General features: G+C 34.8%; 1 protein-coding gene across 1 annotated transcript in view; it reads right to left on the bottom strand.

Annotated features, from left to right (window-relative positions):
* AGTPBP1 (ATP/GTP binding carboxypeptidase 1) overlaps positions 1 to 23,197 on the bottom strand; it is a 131,938-nt gene that overhangs the window by 54,639 nt on the left and 54,102 nt on the right. The window contains exons 10-13 of the mRNA XM_049784133.1: positions 21,197 to 21,234; positions 16,496 to 16,704; positions 14,398 to 14,575; positions 3,277 to 3,374 (exon numbers count right to left, since the gene is read on the bottom strand). Of these exons, the coding sequence (XP_049640090.1) occupies positions 3,277 to 3,374; positions 14,398 to 14,575; positions 16,496 to 16,704; positions 21,197 to 21,234 (523 nt within the window). The remainder of the gene's footprint in view (positions 1 to 3,276; positions 3,375 to 14,397; positions 14,576 to 16,495; positions 16,705 to 21,196; positions 21,235 to 23,197) is intronic.

The raw sequence follows: 23,197 nt of genomic DNA, 5'->3' as shown, positions 1-23,197 counted from the left end.
GCAAAGTAAAGAAAAGAAAAATATACTTTGGGAGCTCAATAGCAACAACAACAAAAAAAATACTGTTTTGTTTAGTTTTGGTTTTTGGGTTACACCCAACAGAGCTCAAAGGTTACTCCTTGCTCTATGCTCAGAAATCACTCGTGGCAGGCTCAAGGGGGGAAGACGATATGGGATGCTGGTATTCAAACCACCGTCCTTCTGCATGCAAGGCAAACGCTCTACCTCAATGCTATCTCTCTGGCCCCCAAAAATACTGTTTTGGTCTGCAGAAAAAAATATGAAGAGCTAAAGACAGATGAGGAACTTCTGTACCATTCCTTAATGTTTGACTAAAATAAGGGCCTAAGAAAGAAGACACTGAAGCTTATCTACACAGACAAGTCCTTGTTATTTGTAGATGTGACTTCTAGAACCTTTAGGTGTCTATAAAAATGTTGAACTGAAAAATCTAGGGCAAAGAGAACTGAATCATTGTGAAGCCAGAAAATCACCTCTAAGTCTATAATCAGAACAGAACTTACAGTGCACACCCCTACAGAGCAGCATCTTACCTGAACACCAAAAGAATGAAGTGATTTAGATAAAAAGAGGGGAAATGAAGTGGTCTTAAGTTTAACAACAAATAATAAATAATAGTGGTAGCAGAATAGTGTAGTAGTAAAAAATGGAACATTCTCAGCAAACTGCTTTATTCTGAATGCTATTCCCACCTCATAGGTGACAAGAAAACTCTTGTGTTCTGCTTTCTAATTATTAGTCCTTTTAAGCAGAAGAAATGACGCCATTTAACAAAGAATTGTTATTGGGTTTTAACTTACTAAATGTAAAAGAACACAGGCTACTACAGAATGAAGTATTTAATAACTAAATATACTATGTCTTTCTTTTTTTTTTTTTTCTTTTTGATTTTTGGGTCACACCCGGTGGTGCTCAGGGGTTACTCCTGGCTGTCTGCTCAGAAATAGCTCCTGGCAGGCACGGGGGGCCATATGGGACAACAGGGATTCGAACCAACCACCTTTGGTCCTGGATCGGCTGCCTGCAAGGCAAACGCCGCTGTGCTATCTCTCCGGGCCCTACTATGTCTTTCTTACTATTTAACTGTCTGTTAAGATAAAGTTGGGAAATATGAACAATTCCTCATACTCTGAAGAAAAATATGACAATTATTTTTCAAACACAACAATATCACTAAATAAGAAATCTTCCAAGGTGTTCTACATTAATGGAGACAGCATTAGGGATACCTAATGCTGGTTCCTGGGAAGGAGGAAAAATCTAAAGAAAGACAGCATAAAAGAAATTGGCAGAAAGGACCAGAGCAGTAACACAGCAATAGGGCGTTTGCCCTGCACACGGTTGATGCAGGATGGAGCTGGGTTCGATTCCCAGCATCCTACTTAGTCCCCGAGCCAAGAGCAATTTCTGAACGCATAGCCAGGAGTAACCCCTGAACATCACCACGTGAGCCCAAAACAAACAAAAAAACAAAAACAAAAACAAAAAATTGGCAGACTGAATTAAATTAAATGAAAATGTTATAGATTATATTAAAATAATATTTTATAATATAAAAATCTAATATAATAATAAAATCTAAAGAAAGACAGCATTAAAGAAATTGGCAGAATGAATTAAATTATAATAATAAATTACATTAAAAATCACTGAAATTTGTTAATTTGATCAACTACTTTGCTCTATGTAAAAAAGTATTACTTCTCTTTGCTGGGCACAAAGGGGAAATTTCTCTACCCCACCATGGTTCTTCTGAGATCAAACAATGAACAGAATAGAAAAAAAGTAAAATTTAATAGCAGATATAAGAAAAATCCATATATCTATACATCCTTAATTAACAGATGGACCAGATATTCATCTATATTAAATGATAGATCCCAAATGACCTCCTACATAATAAGGGGAGGGAGGAGAGCAGTGAAAGCTTCTTTGACAATGAAAAGGGCACAGGCCTGAGAAAGACCAAGAGTTTCTTTAGTCTTCTGGGTCTTAAAATAATCAGCATTCTTTCAGTAACAGTATGTCTACCTCCCCAATCCTTGTTGAGTCTAAACATAAACAACTGCAGACTGGCTAATTTTATAATCTTTTCCAAAGCCTACTGTGATCAGATTTGGAGAAAATGAAACTTACTCTTTAGCTGCTACTAAGTTACATGTCTCCGCCATACCTTACTTTCAGAGACAGTCAAAGTACTGGAATGTATGATTGGCCTGTGCAAGGTCCTGAGTTCAATTCCTGGTACTACATGGTCTCCCAAGCATTACCAGGTAAAAAAGCCAAACAGCAAACTGATAGGCCTGTAACACCAGATCAGTTATCACCAAAAATAGTCTATGATTATCTGAATTCTAGGAGTGATCCTCTTTGGAAAAGGAGGGAAAAAAAAAGCTAACTCAATATACACTGAATAATGAGAGTACTGTGATAGAGACCCCCCCCCAAAAAAAAATATCCCCAGAGATAAGAATCAGATGAATGCTTTCTCCCCAACAGAATCAATAAGTAAACAGTTAACAAATGAAGGAGATAAGAGGATATTTTTCTACAAATACTAAAAAAGTCATTATTTAATAAAACAAGAGTATTTTATTTTTCCAAATGGTCCATAAAATTCTAAAAATTACCCACCTTTTTAGTCTAATTTTAAAGAAATAAACTATAATTTAATTTCTACTCAATTCAATAAAATACTTTTGCTCATATCTAAACCCAAAACTTAACAAAGAATCAGTTATAGATTATTTTCCTACCATCACAATCCCCAGAAGACCATTTAGAGAGAAATAAGGTATCATTAAGAATCTCAAAGCACTTTCCTTCAAGAGATTTCAAAGTCCAAATCAGAAGTTATATAAAATATTTCCTGATTAGAAAGTGAAAATAGCTACTTTAAGATCTATTTCAAACCAAAGATTCATTATTTTCCCTGTCACTGTGTCCATGGTAATTCATGATTTAAAAAAAAAAAAAAAGAGAAAGCAAATTAACCTAGCATCAATTTTATATACTTAACTTATGTTATACAACTTTGTGTATTCTATAAAGAATGACAATGGTAAGAATTTATATTCTGTGTCAAAGACATAATACAGTAGGTAAGACACTTTCTTTGTATGCAGCTGAGCTAGGTTCAATCCATGGAAACATATGATGTTTCCAAGCCTACAAGGAGTAATCCCTGAGCATATTCAGGAGTAAGCCCTGAGTACTGTACTAGTATAGTCCAAAAGACAAAAAAATTATACTAACCTTAAAATTTTTATCTAGATCATCTTCATTTTCAGTTTCATTTTCAGCTTCTAAATCAGTATCATCGTTGTCATCACTTTCATCTACTACGTCATCAACTGTGATACAAAATGTGCTATAAGTAGGTCAGTAGTAAGCATTTGAAACATGCACATCCAAGGTAGAATTTCACATGTAAATATATTCATCATATCTACACAGTCTTAAAAATTCTATGTAGGGGCCAGAGAGATACCACAGCGGCATTTGCCTTGGAAGCAGCTGACCCAGGACCTAAGGTGGCTGGTTTGAATCCCAGCGTCCCATGTGGTCTTCCGTGCCTGCCAGGAGCAATTTCTGAGCAGACAGCCAGGAGTAACTCCTGAGCATCAGCCGGGTGTGGCCCAAAAACAAAAACAAAAAAAGAAAAAAAATCTATGTATATATGCATGCATAATTTAAAAATTATGGGGAAAATAAACCTGTATCTTCTTAAGTGTTAAAATATCTGGAAAAAAAACTCAAAATGCTTTACAATTTGGAAAACCAGTCAAATTTAAAGAATTTTATATCAATGTTTCCTTTCCTTTTAAAATTTTATTACACCACAGATCTACAAAGTTATCACTGCTAAATTTTAAACATACAATGTTCTAATACTGACCCCACCCCACCAGTGTCAAAAATATTGTTATAATAAAATTTCCTATTTATGATGAATTTGAATAATTCACTTTATATCTTTATAAAACACTCTCAATTATTTGTTTCAGGAAGTGCCTTATACCATATAATGTGTTAGGTGCTGGGAATTTTTTGAAAGATATTTAAATACACTCCCTTGTTTTCAGGAGCTCATTGGGCTAAACAGTAGAAAATAAACAAGATAGATACTCAAGGCAAATATTTAAAAATGCTATGAATTGAGTTGGCTTCTCCAAGTAAATAATGAAGATATTTTCATGTGTCTATTGTTATATTTGATAAAATCTATCTAGATCTATCTAGATATCTAGATATGTAGATAGATCTACATCTATCTTCTAACTTTCTTTTCTGTTGTTTTGGAGCCACAGCTGGCAGTACTCAGGAATAATTATTCCTGGCTATGCACTCAGGAATCAATCCTGACAGGTGTAGGGGACCATATCAAATTATAGGAACCGAACCTGGGTCCCCTGTGTACAAGCCAACCACCCTACTCTCTGTGCTATTGCTCCGGCCCCTGCCATGTTCTTAATCATGTTTTGTTGTGAAGTTACATAAATTGCTTATATATTTATATATTATTTTCTTACTAATCTAAATATAAATTTGCAAACTTTGGGGGGGGGTGTTTGGGCCACTCTCAGTGGTGCTCAAGGATTACTTCTAGCAGGTTCAGTGGTCCATATGGGTGCTGGAGATAGAACTCAAGTCAGCTACGTGCAAAGCAAAATGCCCTATCCACTGTGCTATTACTGCTCCAGCCATATTTGCAAATATCTTATCCCATTAAATAGACTTGTCTTTTAATTTTCAAAAAGGTTTCATTTGCTATTTAGAAGCTTTTAAGTTTGATGCTATATTAATATTTTCAAAACTTTTGCTGATAGAGATACTCAGAAATGCTGGGTCATGGTAAGTCATTCCCAGCAGGGTGGTCCTGCCCAACAGATGCTTGCACTGTAGAGAGGTTTCCTCTCAGTTTTATCTTATCTTGTCAAAGATATCTCTAAGGCCATTGGCAAGGAATTTGTGACCTGTTTTCTTCTGTGAAGTCTGTGTTTTCAGGTTTCACCCTTGGAAAGATATATCACCACTACATTCAATGCAACATTAGAAACAACATATGTTGTTAGAAACATAATGTTTCTATTTGTTGCTTCTAACATATAAACAATATGTGTAGATATGACACAGTACACAGACAAAAAAAATAGCACTCATCTATTAAAACATGAAATTCAGGCATTTGCAAAATAAAAGGTAACAGAAACAATATGTGTAGATATGAGACAGTACATAGACAAAATAAAATAGTACTCATCTATTAAAACATGAAATTCAGGCATTTTCAAAATGAAAGATAAAAATGTGATTATATGAAGTAAAATTAGTTAACAACACATTTCACTTGTATATAAAGGTCTAAAATAAAAATGGGTGAAATTCTTATGAATTTGCAGTACTGGATGAGAAGCAGCAGTGTAAAGGAACACTTCCCCTTCAGGCTATAAAAATCCCTGAACCCTAGTTATTTTCATTTCAGCAGTCCCTTTCAGCAGCCCCTACCAAAAGAAAAGGTGACATTTAATATTCTTTAAATCTGGATTTCTGACCCTTTAACAACCATGACCTGTTTCTTTCCTGTGGCTCCTTGCCATACCTGTTGGCCTATAACACATGCTGCTTCGACCCCCATTTTTCTGATTTTCACTTGTAGTCCCCTCCCCTTGGACTATTCTAGGCCTTCAAGGGGTCTTAAGACTCCCAACTGAAAAAAATTATTTTAAATAATGGCAAGGTTATTTATTAATGCATATATATCATTTTATTTTGAAACCATGTAGAGCATAGATAACATAGTTGATCATAATACATTTGTTTCCAAGTAGAAGCAAAATTAAACAAAAATTTACAGCAAAAAATATGTAAATTATTTATTTTGAGGTCATCAAGTCATGTCAGGTTTAATAACCTGTTGCTAGTTGATCACTGTATTACTTCTTCAATTTCTGAACATAAGGTGGTTTTAAAATACACATTGGCATCTAAATGGGTATGTTCCTATGAGAATGACAGTATTTAAAACATTGGAATTGTTGCATGCCACAATTGCAACCAGTCCAGAAAGTCCAAGCAATGTCGCTGATACTGTGGCTTTTGAGGGTGTAGTTTTGGCTGCCAGGCCTTGGGGAAGTATAAGGTCACACTCACTCCAAAGTTTGCCCACACTCACTCCAAAAGAGTCCTGGTGATGTCACCCAAATATCAACATACCTGGAGTTTTGGCCAGATTGGTATTTCTGCAGAGCCATAGGTGAGTAGTGAAGCAAGGACATTGGTGAAAAGGAAATTGTGGGTGCTGGGTGCAGCTGGTGAACTTAGCCTAACCCCTCCTCCCAAAATTGCCAACTTTCATCAGGGTGGCCAATGTACCCAAAATTTTTCATAGCTTGTTTTACATCTCTGTTAAGAATAGGTTGAAACTGTAGAGCTGGCCAAATGCAGACAAGGTGACTGTGTTCATGGGATTTCATTAAACCTGTATAATGCTTTGGGAAGTATTCACATTTTAATGATGTTAATCCTCCCAATCCATTAGCAGGGGATATGTCTGTATTTCCTTGTAACCTCTTTATTTCTTGAAACAGTGTTTTGTAGTTTTCTTTGTATATATCCTTCACCTCTTTCGTTGACTCCAAGGTACTTGATATACTGAGGCACAATTGTGAATGGAACTGTTTTTTTTTTTTAATATCTTTTCTTCTCTTTATTTTTGGATAGGAAAGCCATGGATTTTTGCATATTAACTATGTAGTCTACCACATTACTAAAAAAGTCTATTGTTTCTAGAACCATTTCTGTTGAGTCTTTAGGATTTTCTAGATACAGTATCATGTCATCATAAAACCACAAGAGCTTCAATTCTTTCTTTCCTACGTGGATGCCCTTAATGTCTTTTTCTTGCCTAACTGCTATGACAAGAACTTCCAGTTATCTATTGAAGAAGAGTGGCTAGCGAAGGTAATCTTGCTTTGTCTCAGATAAAGGTAGGAAGGTTTTAATTTTTCCCCATTGAGTATGTTTGCAACAGTTTAGTAATAAATGACTTTGTATACTGAGTTTCTTCTATTCTCAACTTGTTAAGAATTTTTAATCATGAATGGGTGCTATACCATGTTAAATAATTTTATGGCATCTACTGATATAATCATATGGGTTTTGTTCTTTTTCTTTTATTGATATGGTATATTATATTGATTGACTTGTGTATTTTAAACCATCCTGCATACCTGGAATGAATCCTACTGTTCATGGTGTATAAGCTTCTTGATGAATTGTTGGATTCTGTATGCTAGTATTTTGTTGAGGATCTTTGCAACTGGGTTCAAGGATATGGGCCTATAATTCTCATTTTTTGTGGTGTTTTTGTTTGCTTTTGGAATCAGAGTGATGTTGGCTTCATAGGAACTATTTGGGACTATTCTTGTTTCTTCAATTTCCTGGAAGAGGATTGGCAGTGGATCCTAAGATTGAAATAATTCAGTGATCAATCTGGAAGTGGACTTTTGTTTTTCAATACCCTCTGTAATGATAGATCTCTTCAGGTATTCCAGATCATCTTGGTTCAGCCTTGGAAGGTTGTAAGAGACCTAAAATTTATTAATTTCTTCCAGTTCTCTTGTTTTGTAGCATAGAAATTCTCAAAGTAGTCTCTGACTAGCCTTTAAATTTCTGTAATTTCTGCAGTGATCACCTCCTTTTCATTTCAGATGCTGTTTATTAAGTTTCTCTCTCCTTTTCTTTGTGAGTCCTGTTAATGATTTAAAAATCTTGTTTATTTTTTCAAAGAACCAGCTTTGATTTCACTGATCTATTTTTTTGGGGGAAGGGGCTGTTCAGTTCATTAATTTCTGCTCCAGGTTTCATTATTTCCTTCCTTCTGCTTACTTTCCACTCATTTGTTGCTATTTCTTCCTTCAGAGTCCTTTAAGTTTCAGCCTGGTTGATCAATCAAGGAATGACAAGGTGGTGCTGAAGTCTCCCACTATTATTGTGTTGCTACTGCAGTTTTTTTAAGTATTTTTCAGGTCTGCCATTGGGTGCATATATGTTTTTAAGTGTGATTTCTTTTTGGTGTACAAATTCTTTGATTAGTTAGATGCCCCTCTCTCTTAAAACCTTTTATGAATAAAGTATATTATGTGTGATATTAATATGGCCACCCCAGCTTTTAAAGGTAGTTGTTTGTTAAATTTTATGGCTTTGGATTGCTTTGTGTACTGCTAAGAAATGATATAATGTACTACAATCTGGGGACTTGAGGGACAAAGTAATTGTACATGGGTTCTGTTTTATTTTTCTTAATGTTCTTTGGCTAAAAGTTCAAAATTAAGGTATCTGCAAGGGGATTTCTTCTGAGAATTCTGTTTATGAGTGATTGTCTTTCCACTGTAACTTTACCTTGTCCTCTTTCTTTGCATCTTTGTTCTCATAATTAAAAATAAAATTTTTTTAAAATATTAAAAAAGGAAAGGTAGTTCTTTGCTTGAATGACTGTTCTCCAGTCTATGACTTTGAGTCTGTTTGCTCTGACTATTCAGGTAGCAAAATTTTAAATTTAATTTTTAATGCATTTTGCCACTCTATGTCTCTTAATTGGTATGTTTAATCCATTGACGTTGAGAGAGATGTCATCAGAATGGGTATCATCTTTTTGCAGGAGTTCGTTGTTTGTTGGATTTGCCTTACCTTCACGTAGACCTTTCAGTTTTTTATATATATATTTATGTATGTGTAAGTATATATAATATATATTAAATCTTTATTTAAGCACCATGATTATAGTTGGGTTTCAGTCATAAAAAGAATACCCTTCACCAGTGCAACATTCCCACCACCAATGCCCCCCTCCCTCCTTTCCAACCCCTACATGTATTCAAGATAGGCATTTTACTTTTCTCACTCATTAAGAGGTTATGATAGTTGTTAGTGTAGTTATTTCTCTAACTGCACTCACTACTCTTTGTGTTAAGCTACATATTGTGAGCCAGTCCATTGGCCCTCAACTCTAAAGTCTCTAGCATTATTACAATGATGTCCTTAATTTTTCTTAAAGCCCATAGATGAGTGAAACTATTCTGTGTCTATCACTCATCCTCTGACTTATTTCACTCAGCATAATAGATACCATGTACATCTATGTACAGAAAAATGTCATGACTTCATCTCTCCTGATGGCTGCATAGTATTCCATTGTATATATATACTAGTTTCTTTAGCCATTCATGTGATGAAGAACATCTTGGTTGTTTCCAGAGTCTGGCTAGTATAAATAGTGCTGCAATCAATATAGGTTGAGGATGGAATTATATTTTTGTGTTCCTAGAGTATAACCCTAGAAGTGGTAGAGCTGGATCATATGAAAGCTCAATTTCCAGTTTTCTGAGGAATCCCCATATTGTTTTCCATAAAGGCTAGACTAGATGGCATTCCCACCAACAGTGAATAAGAGTTCCTTTCTCTCCACATCCCGCCAGCATTGATTGTTCTTATTCTTTGTGATTTGTGCCAATCTCTGTGGTATGATATGGTACCTCATCATTGTTTTGATTTGCATCTCCCTGATGATTAGTGATGTGGAGCATTTTTTCAGGTGTCTTTTGGCCATTTCTTTTTGTTTGTTTGTTTTGTTTTGTTTGTTTGTTTGTTTGTTTTTGGGTCACACCCGGCAGCACTCAGGGATTGATTACTCCTGGTTCTACATTCAGAAAAGGGTCCTGGCAGGTTCAGGGGGACCAAATGGGATGCTGAGATTTGAGCCACCATCCTTCTGCATGCAAGTCAAACACCCTACCTACATGCTATCTCTTGGCCCCTCTTTGGCCATTTCTATTTCTTCTTTGAGAAATTGTCTGTTCATCTCTTCTCTCCATTTTTTTATAAGGTTAGGTGTCTTTTTCTTGTTAATTTCTGTCAGTACCTTGTATATTTTCAGTATTAGGCCATTATCTGATAGGTATTGGGTGAATAGTTTCTCCCACTCAGTGGGTGGCTGTTATATCATAGGCACTATTTCCTTTGAGGTGCAGAAGCCTCTCAGTTTAATATAGCCCCATCTGCTTGTCTCTGCTTCCACTTGTTTGGAGAGTGCTGTTTCCTCCTTGAAGATGCCTTTAGTCTCAATGTCATGCAGTGTTTTACCTACATGTTGTTCTATATACTTTATTGTTTCAGGCCTGATATCAAGGTCTTTAATCCATTTGGATTTGATCTTTGCACATGGTGTTAGATGGGGGTCTGAATTTGCTATTTTGCAAGTGGCTAACCAGCTGTGCCAACACTACTAGTTGAAGAGGCTTTCCTTGCTCCATTTTGGATTTCTTGCCCCTTTATCAAAGATTAAGTTGATTGCATGTCTGGAAACATTCTCTGAATACTCAAGTCTATCCCACTGATCTGAAGATCTTTCTTTATTCCAATACCATGTTGTTTTAATAACTATTGCTTTGTAATACAATTTAAAATTGGGGAAAGTAATGTCTCCCATATTCCTTTTTCCAAGGATTGCTTTAGCTATTCGTGGGTGTTTATTGTGTTCCAGGTGAATTTCAGAAGTGTTTGATCCACTTCTTTGAAGAAGTCATGGGTATCTTTAGAGGGACCCTTCAGTTCTTTTAAGGTTGGCTTTAAGTCTGTATAGTTTCTGAGCTGTTGTTTAACCATGAAGCTGTATATCCTTTCTTCAAAACTGAGTCTAGCTGGATGAAGTATCATTGGCAAAGCATTCATTTCGCTGAGTTTTGTCACTATACTTCATCACTGTCTTTCAGGCCTTGAGGGTTATTTGTGATAAATCCCCTGAAATCTTAAGGATGCTTCTTAGTATACAATTTCCCGTTTTGTTCTTGCTGCTTTCAGTATTCTATACCTATCTGTAGTACTCATCATTGTGACTAGTATGTGCCATGGAGTGCTTTCTTTGGATTTCTTTTAGCTGGTACTCTTCAGGAATCAAGGATGTGGCTGCATGAACTCTTTAGCTCTGCAATAATGTCCTTGATCTTGGTTTTTCATGAAAATTTTCTTTCTGGGTCTCTATGATTCCAATCATTCTTACATTGTTTCTACTAAATTTATTCTAGACTTCCATTTTCATCTGTTCACATTCTTAAAGGACTTTTTCCATCATCTGGCCATTTTAAGCCTCTTTTCCAACCCCCTCTGTTGTATGGAGTTGTTATGTAGCTCATCTTCCAGTTCAGATTCTGTCTTCTACTGGTGATACCTTCTAATGAGTTTTCCATTTTGCCTACCAAGTTTTTTCAGCCTGTTATTTCAGTTTGAATTTTTCTCATTTCGGATTTCATATCTTCTTGAGTCTTGGTTGTGGTTTGTTCAGTTTGTTCTATGCTTTCTTTGCATTCTTTGATCATCCTCCATATTTCTTCTGTAAAATCCTTATTTGAGAGGCTATGTAAGTGGTTGGTACTTGTCAGGTCATCAGCACTAGCATCTTCATTCTCTAAGCATGGCAGAAATCTGCATTGTTTCTCCATTATCATACTTGTATTGTGTTCTCTATGTGTCGTGCTGAAGTTCAATGACTAGGAGAAGTGTGTGGCTGTAGAAAGAAGCAGAGTGACCACTGTCCTCTGGCTCTGTACCTCAGGGAAGGGCTAGCTCACCTACTCAGTGATGGAATCCCAAGCACAAGTGGAAGGAGGCGGCTTTTCTCTGATTTTCTCCCTGCGGGGAAGGAGAAAAGGCAGGAACTGCACACCTGTCAGGTGACAAGGTTCCAGGAGCCTTCAGGAGGCTGAGGTTTTTCTCTGGTTTTCTCCCTCAGCTCACCTATCAGGGGATATAAGGTGATGGGGTATTGGGCTTATATGTGGGAAATCCTAGGTTTGATACACAACACATTCTCATACTTCCTTTGATTTCCTTCCAGATGCCAAATTCCATTTTTACTTCAGAGCTTTCATCACCTCTTGAAATTCCTATTATTTCCTTTTATTTTATCTCTGAATGCCACCAGAGATGTCCTAAGAAAGTGTGGTTTCCTTGGGGCAAGTTTTCTGCAGTGTTTTCCTCTGGTTCTTTGGAAAAAATCAACAACACTAAAGTCAATCTTTTTCTCACCTTTGACACATTCCTACCTACTTGGTTGCAAAGAATGATAGATACTGGATCTTGTCAACAGAGCTTTTCTGCATTAGTTGATATGATCCAAGGTTTTTATCTTTAATATTAATGTGATATATTGACATTTTGTGCTGACTAAACCTATACTGAATACCTAAATATTTCAAAAATAAATTCATAATAGTATATCAATTATATATAAGTGCTAAATATACATAGTAAAGAAAAAATTAATTATAAGACATAAAATGTTTTACATCATCAATTTCAAATAATTACTTTTATTTTGTTTTTTAATAATATATTTTTTTAAACATCATGATTACAAACATGATTGTAGCTGGGTCTCAGTCATAAAAAGAACACCCTTCACCAGTGAACATTCCCATCACCAATGCCTCATCTCCCTCCCCCACCCCCACCCGTATTCAAGAAAGGCTTTCTACTTCCCTTACTCATTGACATTGTTATGATAGTTTTCAGTGTAGTTATTTCTCTAACTTGCACTCATCACTCTTTGTGGTGAGCTTCATATGGTGAGCCGGTCCTTCTGGCCCTCATCTCTAGGAATTATTTCAATAATGTGTTTCATTTTCACCCATAGATGAGTGAGACTATTCTGTGTGTATCTCTCTCTGACATATTTCACTCAGCATAATATATTCCATGTACATTTTTAAACATAAAGAAGCTTCATCTAGCTAAATAAAATGATGAATAATACTTTAGAAATTCCAATAATTCCTGTTTAAAAATTCTCTAAAGCAATTTCTCGAATTACCCTTTTTCTATCTTTATTTTGCTATATTCTATCAAAAATGTATTAAGAAGTTTAAAGTTAAGGGCTGGAGAGATAGCCTGGAGGTAAGGCATTTGCCTTGCATGCAGAAGGATGGAGGTTCAAATCCCGGCATCCCATCTGGTCCCCCGAACCTGTCAGGAGCCATTTCTGAGCTGCAGGGGTCTCAAACTCAATTTACCTGGGGGCCGCAGGAGGCAAATTTGGGATGATCCTTGAGTGCAAAGTCAGCAGTAAGCCTTGAACATTGGGGGGTGTGACCCAAACAACTAAAACAAAACAAAAAAAGATTCCTCTAGGCAGGGCCACAAAATGTTGTACAGAGGGCCGCAAACGGCCCGCAGGCCACGAGTTTGAGACCCCTGGCTTAGAGCCAGAAGTAACCTCTGAGCGCATCAGGTGTGACCCAAAAAAAAAAAAAGTAGTTTAAACTTTTACTTCCTTGACTACATACCTATACATTTTTACAAAAAATAAAAATAAAAAAGATGACCAGAAAATTTTTTTCTAAGTGAATCAAATGCAAGATTTATTAAGCATAAATAATGTTTGTGTAGCGATCTGATTTCTAAATTTAAAAAACTGAGTTGAGGGCCGGAGAGATAGCACTGCGGCATTTGCCTTGCAAGCAGCTGATCCAGGACCTAAGGTGGTTGGTTCGAATCCCAGCGTCCCATATGGTCCCCCGTGCCTGCCAGGAGCTATTTCTGAGCAGATAGCCAGGAGTAACCCCTAAGCACCGCCAGGTGTGCCCCCCCCCCCAAAAAAAAAAAAAAAAACCTGAGTTGATTTTAAAAGCTATAAATATGAGCTCAAATATATTACTTATGCTGTTAATGTTTACATTTTTAGTTTTTTTTGTTTGTTTGGGTTTTTTTGTTTTTTATTTTGGTTTTTGGGTCACACCCAGCAGTGCTCAGGGGTTACTCCTGGTTCTACACTCAGAAATCACTCCTGGCAGGCTCGGAGGACCATATGGGATGTCGGGATTTGAAATACAGTCTGTCTGCATGCAAGGCAAATGCCTTACTTTCATGCTATCTCTCTGGCCCCACATTTCTAGTTTTTTAAACATTTAAACTATCCATGTTTCTATATGGTACATAAATTTTTCATAATTCATTCTTGTATAAATTAACATACCCTAAGTTACGTCCCTTAATTAAAATACCTCAATTTTATGTACTAGAATATTTGTTAAAATGCTAAATGTTGGAGCCAGAGCAACAGGCTGCAGTATAGTATTTTACCTTGCACAAGCCGACCCAGATTCAATCCCCCAAACCAACCTCCAAACACTGTCAGGAGTAATCCCTGAATGCAGTGACAAGAATAAACATGAGCACACCAAGTGTGGCCAAAATAATCTAGAAAATAAACAAATAAAATAAAAGCTGAATGTTTACTGTGTTCAGTATGCTCTTTATATGTTAGAGAGATGGACCAAGTTTAATAAAATGCTGATAGTTGTATATTTAAGAACTACCTACCTTCAGGGGGTAAACTGTAGAGCTGGGCTACAGGTCCAGTAACAGGAATAACTGGCAACTGGAAATGGAAAGAACTCTTAATAGTTGGAAGTGGCAGGCGATTTTTAGGAAAACACTTTCTCATTATCAGACTGGAGGTGTTCACAAGAGGGTCAAGGGTCCTGACTGCCAAACATTCCTGTTTTTGTAAGAAAAGAAAAAAAAATAGTAACAATGTGAATTTGGTGAAAATTGCGCCAACTTAATATATTACTCCAGAAATATATAAACAATTTGCCAAAGTTAAATATGAAAATAGGAAGTCTTGAACATAACTATAAAATAACATCACTATTCAGAAATATGTCTTTATAGAAATTTCATATATCAATTTTAGTAATATTTTTCCTTAAATATTCTAAACAGAAATCAGTATCATCTTAGATAAAATACTTAGTATTATGTTGACTTTTAATAGACATTTTGTAAACCACAGATATAAATATTTTTAAGTTTAAAAGAAAAAAATTAAAAGAATTAAGAATATAAAAAATGGGGCCGGAGAGATAGCATGGAGGTAAGGCATTTGCCTTTCATGCAGAAGGTCATCAGTTCGAATCCCGGCATCCCATATGGTCCCCCGTGCCTGCCAGGAGCAATTTCTGAGCATGAAGCCAGGAGTAACCCCTGAGCACTGCCGGTGTGACCCAAAAAAAACCACACACACACAAAAAAAAGAATATAAAAAATAAAGTGCTTTTGGCCAAGTCTTTCTCAGAATCAGATCAGTTATCACACAGTAACAGTAGCTCCTCCAGAAAGCTGGAGCCAGAAGAAAGCCCTGGCACTACTAGATGTGGCCTCAAAGCAAAAAAAAGTTTAATTAGTTGTACTGGTATCTAATAAAGACTAGAAAATCTGAAACAACGTATTGTTGTTGTTATTATTATTATTATTGGCACTTAATGATACTGTGATCAAAATTTTGATATACAAATTTCCAATATACAGATTCACATCCACCCTAACAGGTAAGAAATTAAGATTCATAAATGTTATGAGCATAAACAATAACAAATATGCACCAGAAAGTTAAAAACAGTACACATACTTGATCCTACGAAGAGAAAAGGCTAAAAGAAAATGTAAAATGCATGTCTATATTTATTAACTATTGCCATTAGCAAGAGATTATATACAAAAGGGCACATTCAAAACTGTCTCGAATTTTCAAAGAGGAAAAATTCCTTCTAGCAAATATGACCTATTAAAACAGAAGGATCATATTGCAATATTCCCGTTTCCAATAGCTGATATTCTTCTACAGAAGTTAATGTCAGATAATATTGATGGATCAGGTAGATTAACTTCTAGTAGGAGGACCACATGCTGAGCATGTGCAAAGCCCTGAGTTCAATCCCTGGCACACATAGTACCCTGAAAACCAATGGGTAAGAGCCTACACAGAAAGCAATGTGAATGTCTAGCAACTCATTTTGTGAATGTCTGGCAACTTCACTTCTGTGCCTCCACCACCTAGCTGTACCCATAATAAAGAAACAGAGCACCAACAAGCCACTGACCTGCCTTGCCATTTGTGAAAGGTCCAGGCATACTTTTGAGAGCATCACACAAAGCTGAGCACAGTCAAGTGCATATCTTAGAAAACCTTAACTGAATACAATTCCTGCCAAGTGAATGGATTCTTTTATCTTTCAGGGAAATTAAATCACACTGAAGAGATGTACATTGACTGCTTTCTCCAATTCAGTGCGAAGTTGTCATGTGAGAAATTACTGTTTGATGTTACTTTTTATGGTGTGTTTGTATTTTTAGAGGGGTAGGGCACCACACCCAGTGGTGTTCAAGACTTACTCCTCAATCTGTACTCAGAAATCACTCCTGGCAGGCAAAGGAACATATTGCCGTGCCAGGGATCAAACCTGGGTCAGCCTCGTGCAACTGCCCTTTCCACCATACATGGCTCATTGTAAAATAGATATCTATATTTTATTATAAAATAGATATTTATTACACTTAAACTTTTCTGGATATGTGTACACTGAGCTCTCTTAAGAACAAAATATATCATTACAAGAAGAAAAAAATTAATACTCACTTGTGAAGTATTATAGAGAATTTTCATCCCATTGGCATCAATGAATGCTTTTCTTCCCAACTTGATGTTTGTGACACTTTTTAAACTCTGCAAAATGCCCTTTCGAATGAGCATGTTTCTATGTCGACTATCATGGCGGTGCCAATCTACATAAATAGTTAAAAGAACTTGGACATATCCTTTGTCTACAGCTCTCCTGGCATTTGTTTCTTTAATAAAAGAAAATTGAAAAAGTATTTTTTAAATGACAAGAAAAACAACAGATTGTACAAATACACAAATGTAACAATACTATAATAAATTCTTATAATTTTTCTTAATAAAAATCACCAGAAACAGAAGAATTACATATTTAAATATAATTTTACCACATTTCTCTGTATAACATTTATCTCCACATAACCATCTCTTCCTATATCTCTCCAATACTACAGCACAATTTTAAGTTCCTCAAAGCAGCAGCACTTCACTTTCTTTTTTCTTTTTTTTGGTTTTTGGGCCACACCGGGTAATGCTCAGGGGTTACTCCTGGCTATGTGCTCAGAAGTTGCTCCTGGCTTGGGGGACCATATGGGACACCGGGGGATCGAACCTCGGTCCGTCCAAGGCTAGCGCAGGCAAGGCAGGCACCTTACCTTTAGCACTACCGCCCGGCCCTTCACTTTCTTTTTTTTTTTTTTTCTCACTTTCTTAAAAAATAAAAAAAGTAATAAAATCTATGACACTTATGTCATCATATATGTGTCTAACAAAGCAAGTTGCAGGTGGCAAACTGCATTTTCCAAAAACTTGCCTGTACAAATTTTTGTGCTTTATTAAAACCAAAATTTAATGACTAGACAGCTCCATGTTTTAAAAATTATGAATATATTAACTTGGATACACTGAATACACTGTCTTTATTTTTTTTTTTTTGGTTTTTGGGCCACACCTGGCAGTGCTCAGGGGTTACTCCTGGCTGTCTGCTCAGAAATAGCTCCTGGCAGGCACGGGGGACCATGTGGGACACCGGGATTCGAACCAACCACCTTTGGTTCTGGATCGGCTGCTTGCAAGACAAACACCACTGTGCTATCTCTCCGGGCCCTGAATACACTGTCTTTAATTTATTAGCTGTTAATCTAATTTTGTTAAAAGCCATTATTAACTATTATTTTAACTGTTACAAGCTTTGTTTAATTCCACTAAAATTAACTCCACTGGAATCTATGCCTATTACACAAACTTTGAGTTTTCATAGAAAGTGCTTAAATACCCCTACATGACTATTCATGCCATAACAATATTAAGTTTTAAAAAGAGTTTAAGGGGTCAGAGGATACTACAGTGAGTAGGGCATAAGCCTTGCATTGCAGCTGAACTGAGTTCAATCCCACCAAGTATGGCTTAAAAGCAAACAAAAACAAAAAGAAATTAAGTAAATTAATTGAAGAAACAAATATGATTAGAAGATAGTGCTTTCAATCATTAGTTTTGTAAAGTAATAAAAGCTGCATTAAATGACTTTTTATAAATGATCTGTGTGAACTCACAGAAATAAATCCACAAATTTGAACTAATTTTTGTTTGTTTGATTTGGGAAGATACCTAGGAATGCTCAGGGATTACTTCTGGCTATGTGCTCAGAAATTACTACTGATGGTGCTCAGGGGATGCTGAGAATTGAACAAGGCAATTACTCTAGCCACTGTACTATAGTTCTGGCCCAATTATTTTTCGAGTGTGAATACTTAAATCATTAATAAGAAGCTACAATTCACTAACACAGCAATATGAAAATCTTATGGAAACATATTGAGGGAACCACTCAGAACCACATGGATGAGCCAATCTTAAGAGTGATAACATATAACACAAATCAACATGACCCCACTTACTTATAAAGAAATATCAATCTCTTCCTAATCTCAAATTTACCTATAAAATACCACCTGGCCTATGGTAAAAATACTAAGTAAAAAGATAGGTTCCACTGTTTTCAATTATATATTGAAAAGTACTAATTTCCACATAGACTGATAGAAACACAAAATAAATACGAGGTCAACAAGCTTAATATACCTTCTTATTAACATGACCTTTAGATGCTAAAGGAAATGCAACAAGTGGGAGGCTCTTACATAAACACTTAAAGACTGCTCTTGTGTAATTGTTTGCCAAAGATATTGGCTACTTAAAAAACTGAGTCAATAGTTTTGACAGATATCTCATGTTTTAAATAAATACTTTGTTTATACAAACTGGAAAATATATATCCCCTTATTTTCTACCTGTGTGTTTTTATAAAAGTCATTATGATCAGCAAAACTCTTATTACAAATTGTATTTTACTAAAATTTCCCCAGCAACCCAAATAGCTACTAAGAGATTATTAAAATAACACTTAGAAAACAAAAGCTTATCTACAACTGCCAACAGAGGTGCTGAATGATTCATAAGAAAAGTGATCAAAGCTATCTGCAATCTGCAACTAAGAAGCAATCACTGTTTTGATCAAAAGGTTTTGATTTGGTTTGGCATTGGTTTGGTTTTACCAATATGTATTCAGGAAACTAACTTTAAGCTTCATTGTCTAATGCATACTCTAACACTAGCAACAGAGGTACCTGTTTTTCTGGACTGTGAGCGTGTGTATATATACATATATATTCATATATATATGTGTATATTATTAAACACACTATTAAAACTCTCTAGGGTTATTAAAATAGTACAATTTATCCATTTAATGTACTGTCTACCCACAATGAATCTGAATATGCTAAAAAACATATTGTACTTAATTAAAAGTATGCAGTGTTATTTTGCATTAGCAAAAATGTTATTTTGCATTAGCAAATCTTTATATTATTTATGCCATGTACCATAAAAAATATTTTAAAATAAGAATTTGAGAAAGTACAGAATACAGCTGACCTAAGTTCAATAGTCAGCACCCAATGGTCTCATGAGCACAGAGACAGGAATATGCCCTGAACACCAGTTACTGAAGCCCAAAATTTAAATTAAAAAAAGGGGGGGGGGCCCGGAGAGATAGTACAGCGGTGTTTGCCTTGCAAGCAGCCGATACAGGACCAAAGGTGGTTGGTTCGAATTCTGGTGTCCCATATGGTCCCCTGTGCCTGCCAGGAGCTATTTTGAGCAGACAGCCAGGAGTGACCTCTGAGCACCGCCGGGTGTGGCCCAAAAACCAAAAAAAAAAGGTGGCTGGTGAGGTGGCACTAGAGGTAAGGTGTCTGCCTTGCAAGGGCTAGCCAAGGAAGGACCATGGTTTGATCTCCCCCCCCCCCCCCCCCCGCATCCCATATGGTCCCCCCAAGCCAGGGGCAATTTCTGAGCGCTTAGCCAGGAGTAGTAACCCCTGAGCATCAAACGGGTGTGGCCCCAAAACAACAAAAACAAAAACAAAACCTCAAATAGCCTGTTTTGTCAAGGTTTTTTTCCCTGATAAACTTGTTTTGCTCACCATTCTCCTGTGAATGAGTAAAACCCAACTATTTGATACTTAAGATACTGTATTTTCATCCTGTTTGGTTAATCACTTTCTATAAAGTTCTAGGAACCTGTGAGTTTTTGACTTTTATTGATTTAGAATGAATTTACTATGAAGGATGCTGAAAACTAGAAAATGTTAACAGTTATTTTAAGCTACAAAAATATTCTTTACAAAATTAGCACCATAAAAGACATGAAAGCAAGGCTACAAATATCTTTTAAAATTTATTTATGGCTAGTGAGTACCACATATTTCATTTCAAAAAATGAAATAAGTTGATATATACTCATGTATTATTTTTTCTTTTTTCTTTTTTTTTTATTCATTTTTTTTTATTTTTTCTTTTTTTATTTATTTTTAAAATTGTGATTTGGGATTATTTTTAAATTTTAATAGATAATTGCTTTAAGAAATACCAAACTTCCCATCAAGTAATCATATATTCAAATAATCAGTTCTGGTAATTCAAACATAAGGGTCTCAACCATTATAAAAAGTTTATTTAAAATACTGAAAGCCATCAAAAGATCTTTAGAAACCAATATATGTCTAAATAAAATGTTAATGTAATCAATGAGTGGAATACTAACAAAAACTGATATTTAGAAGAGATATTGGAGTATAATATAAAGCAAAAATACAAAGCAGATTCTTCTATAAGAATATATTTATTTCAATGCTTCCATACATCAGTTTTAATAATAAAAATGCATGCTTATTATTTATAATTAAGTAAATTATAATTAAATATTTATAATTAAATTATAACTTAGTAAAATATATATTAAATTCATTCTATATATTATTAGAAAAAAATAAGAGAGTTCTAAGTCAAAATTGTAAGTATTTGAAGAAACAGCTTTCCTCATATTAAGTCCAGATAGTACTCATACTCTATGCTCTCCATACAGTATATAAATCACTTATGTAAAATGATACTTACACAGTATTTACTATTATCTTCATCAATTAACAGTTTTATATATTTATATAAGTAACAGAAAAAGAAGTTAATGCATTTGACTTACATAAAGAGTAAACAAATCAATAGAACTGACATTAGCTAGATATGTATATTATAAATCAATGCTAAAATTAAAATATCATAACCAAATTTATAACAGTACTCTATATCTTCATTTCCAGTTCCTTTAATATAGAACACTCAGAAGTATTATCTATTATTTCTATATTTAAAAACTTACTTGATTTTAGCAATGCAGCAAGAGTGTCTAAAGCAACCCTGTCAACATGAGAAAACACAAACAACAACAAAACTAGTAAAATTAATCTACAATAGTAATTTATGCAATCTTTTCAGATAAGTAGCTATTCTGTTATCTATTTCAAGTCATTTTTGTTACAGTAAATTGCATCAGCTGATATCTATATATATCTTCATGTTAAAAATTGATGAGTAAAATCAACATTAAATAAAGCACTAAAAAATATTTTTTAAGATTAAAAAAGAAGAAAACTAACTATGCCTAACTCTTCACATAAGAAATCAGGTGCATAGTTTATTGTTGTACCTGAAATGACTTGGACTGATCACACAAAACACATAAAACAATCTTCAGCTCTGACTCACAAAGAAATTCAAAACATGCCTAACTAAAGAGTTTTTATAACTCCAAAATTATAGATTCATAGTTTTCTAACCTTAAAGTATTTAAACTCCATAATGTAATCTTTCTGATATTTTTATTGATAAAGTAAAATAATTTAGAACTAAAAACTTTGAAGAGAAATGTTTGAAACCTCAAACATTTTCTTCTGTATAGACCCAAATAGAATATGGCAGCTAATAACTCAAAAATTCTACTTGTTCAGTAGAAAACAAAGAAATTGCAAATAAGTTGAACAAAATCATATTCTTATGGTAAAATCATCTGTTATTCATCAAAAATGTATATAATATTACTATGGAAAAATCTCTAATCTAGTACTGCTTTTGAATTACTATAAAAATCCACTTAATTACTGCAACTTAAAAATTACATGGTTATTGTATTATTATAGTAAGATGTTATCAATTATGATTTGTATTTAAAATGTGCATACAAACATTTTACTCATCAAGAATTTTCTGTGTAAGTTCATTAAGAATCTGTTGAATGCCTACTAGATATCCACAGCAGCAGGTACTTTATATGTATAAAAATTAGCAAACTTAGCTCTTATATAATTTTGCAATCTAAATAACAAAATAAAGTGTAAACATATATAGAAAAACTATTAAAGAAATTAAAACTAAAAACAAAGCAATAAAACTGCATAAATTAGAAGGGAGACAGAATGACCAGATGTCATAATTAATTAGAATATTTAAGATAAGAATTTGTTCCTATTAAAACCTGAAAAAATTACCTGTGACTAGGCACTGAGTTATATGTTCATCTGTGATAAAAGTTATTCTCTCTTGTGCACTCTGGTTTACAACAAAACAATATTAAGGCAGCAATTGAAAAATAAAAACAGGACCAGAGAGATAGTACAACAGGTAGACTAGAATAAGATGCTTAGAATACAGCCAATCAGGGGCCGGAGAGATAGCATGGAGGTAAGGCATTTGCCTTTCATGCAGGAGGTCATCGGTTCAAATCCCGGCATCCCATATGGTCCCCCGTGCCTGCCAGGAGCAATTTCTGAGCCTGGAGCCAGGAATCACCCCTGAGCACTGCTGGGTGTGACCCAAAAACCACAAAAAAAAAAAAAAAAAGAATACAGCCAATCAAAATTCTTTTACCAACAACCTATTTGGTCCCCATAAGGTCCATTAGGTCAGCCAGGAGTAATCCTTCAGAGAAAAACCAGGAATAAGACCTGAACTCAGCTGGGTGTGCCCAACCCCAAACAATAAAAAAAAAAAAGATGTTTTTATATGTTATAAATACATGCCTATAACTTCCTCAAATTTAAAATTTCAGAATTCATGAGATAAAGTAAATAAAATTATATTTAAGTTTTTGTGAATAAAATTAAAATTTATATTTAAATATTTTATAAAAGTTAAAAGTAAATAAAATACAATATGTAAGTTTGAATTTTCATAATTTTCGTAAGAAACTTCTAATTTCAGTTATACAATAAAATAGATGTAAGATTGGAGACAGTTATCAAGGCTTTTCAGCTGGTCAAACTCAAACACAGAACTAGTTGAATATTCCTAAAGAAAGGCAATACATTTAAAAATAGACAATTAC

The sequence above is a fragment of the Suncus etruscus genome, chromosome 1, assembly GCF_024139225.1.
Source record: "Suncus etruscus isolate mSunEtr1 chromosome 1, mSunEtr1.pri.cur, whole genome shotgun sequence".
In the NCBI taxonomy this organism is placed as follows: Eukaryota; Metazoa; Chordata; class Mammalia; order Eulipotyphla; family Soricidae; genus Suncus; species Suncus etruscus.
The sequence above is the reverse complement of the archived record's forward strand: the minus strand, read 5'-3'. Positions and strand labels throughout refer to the sequence as shown.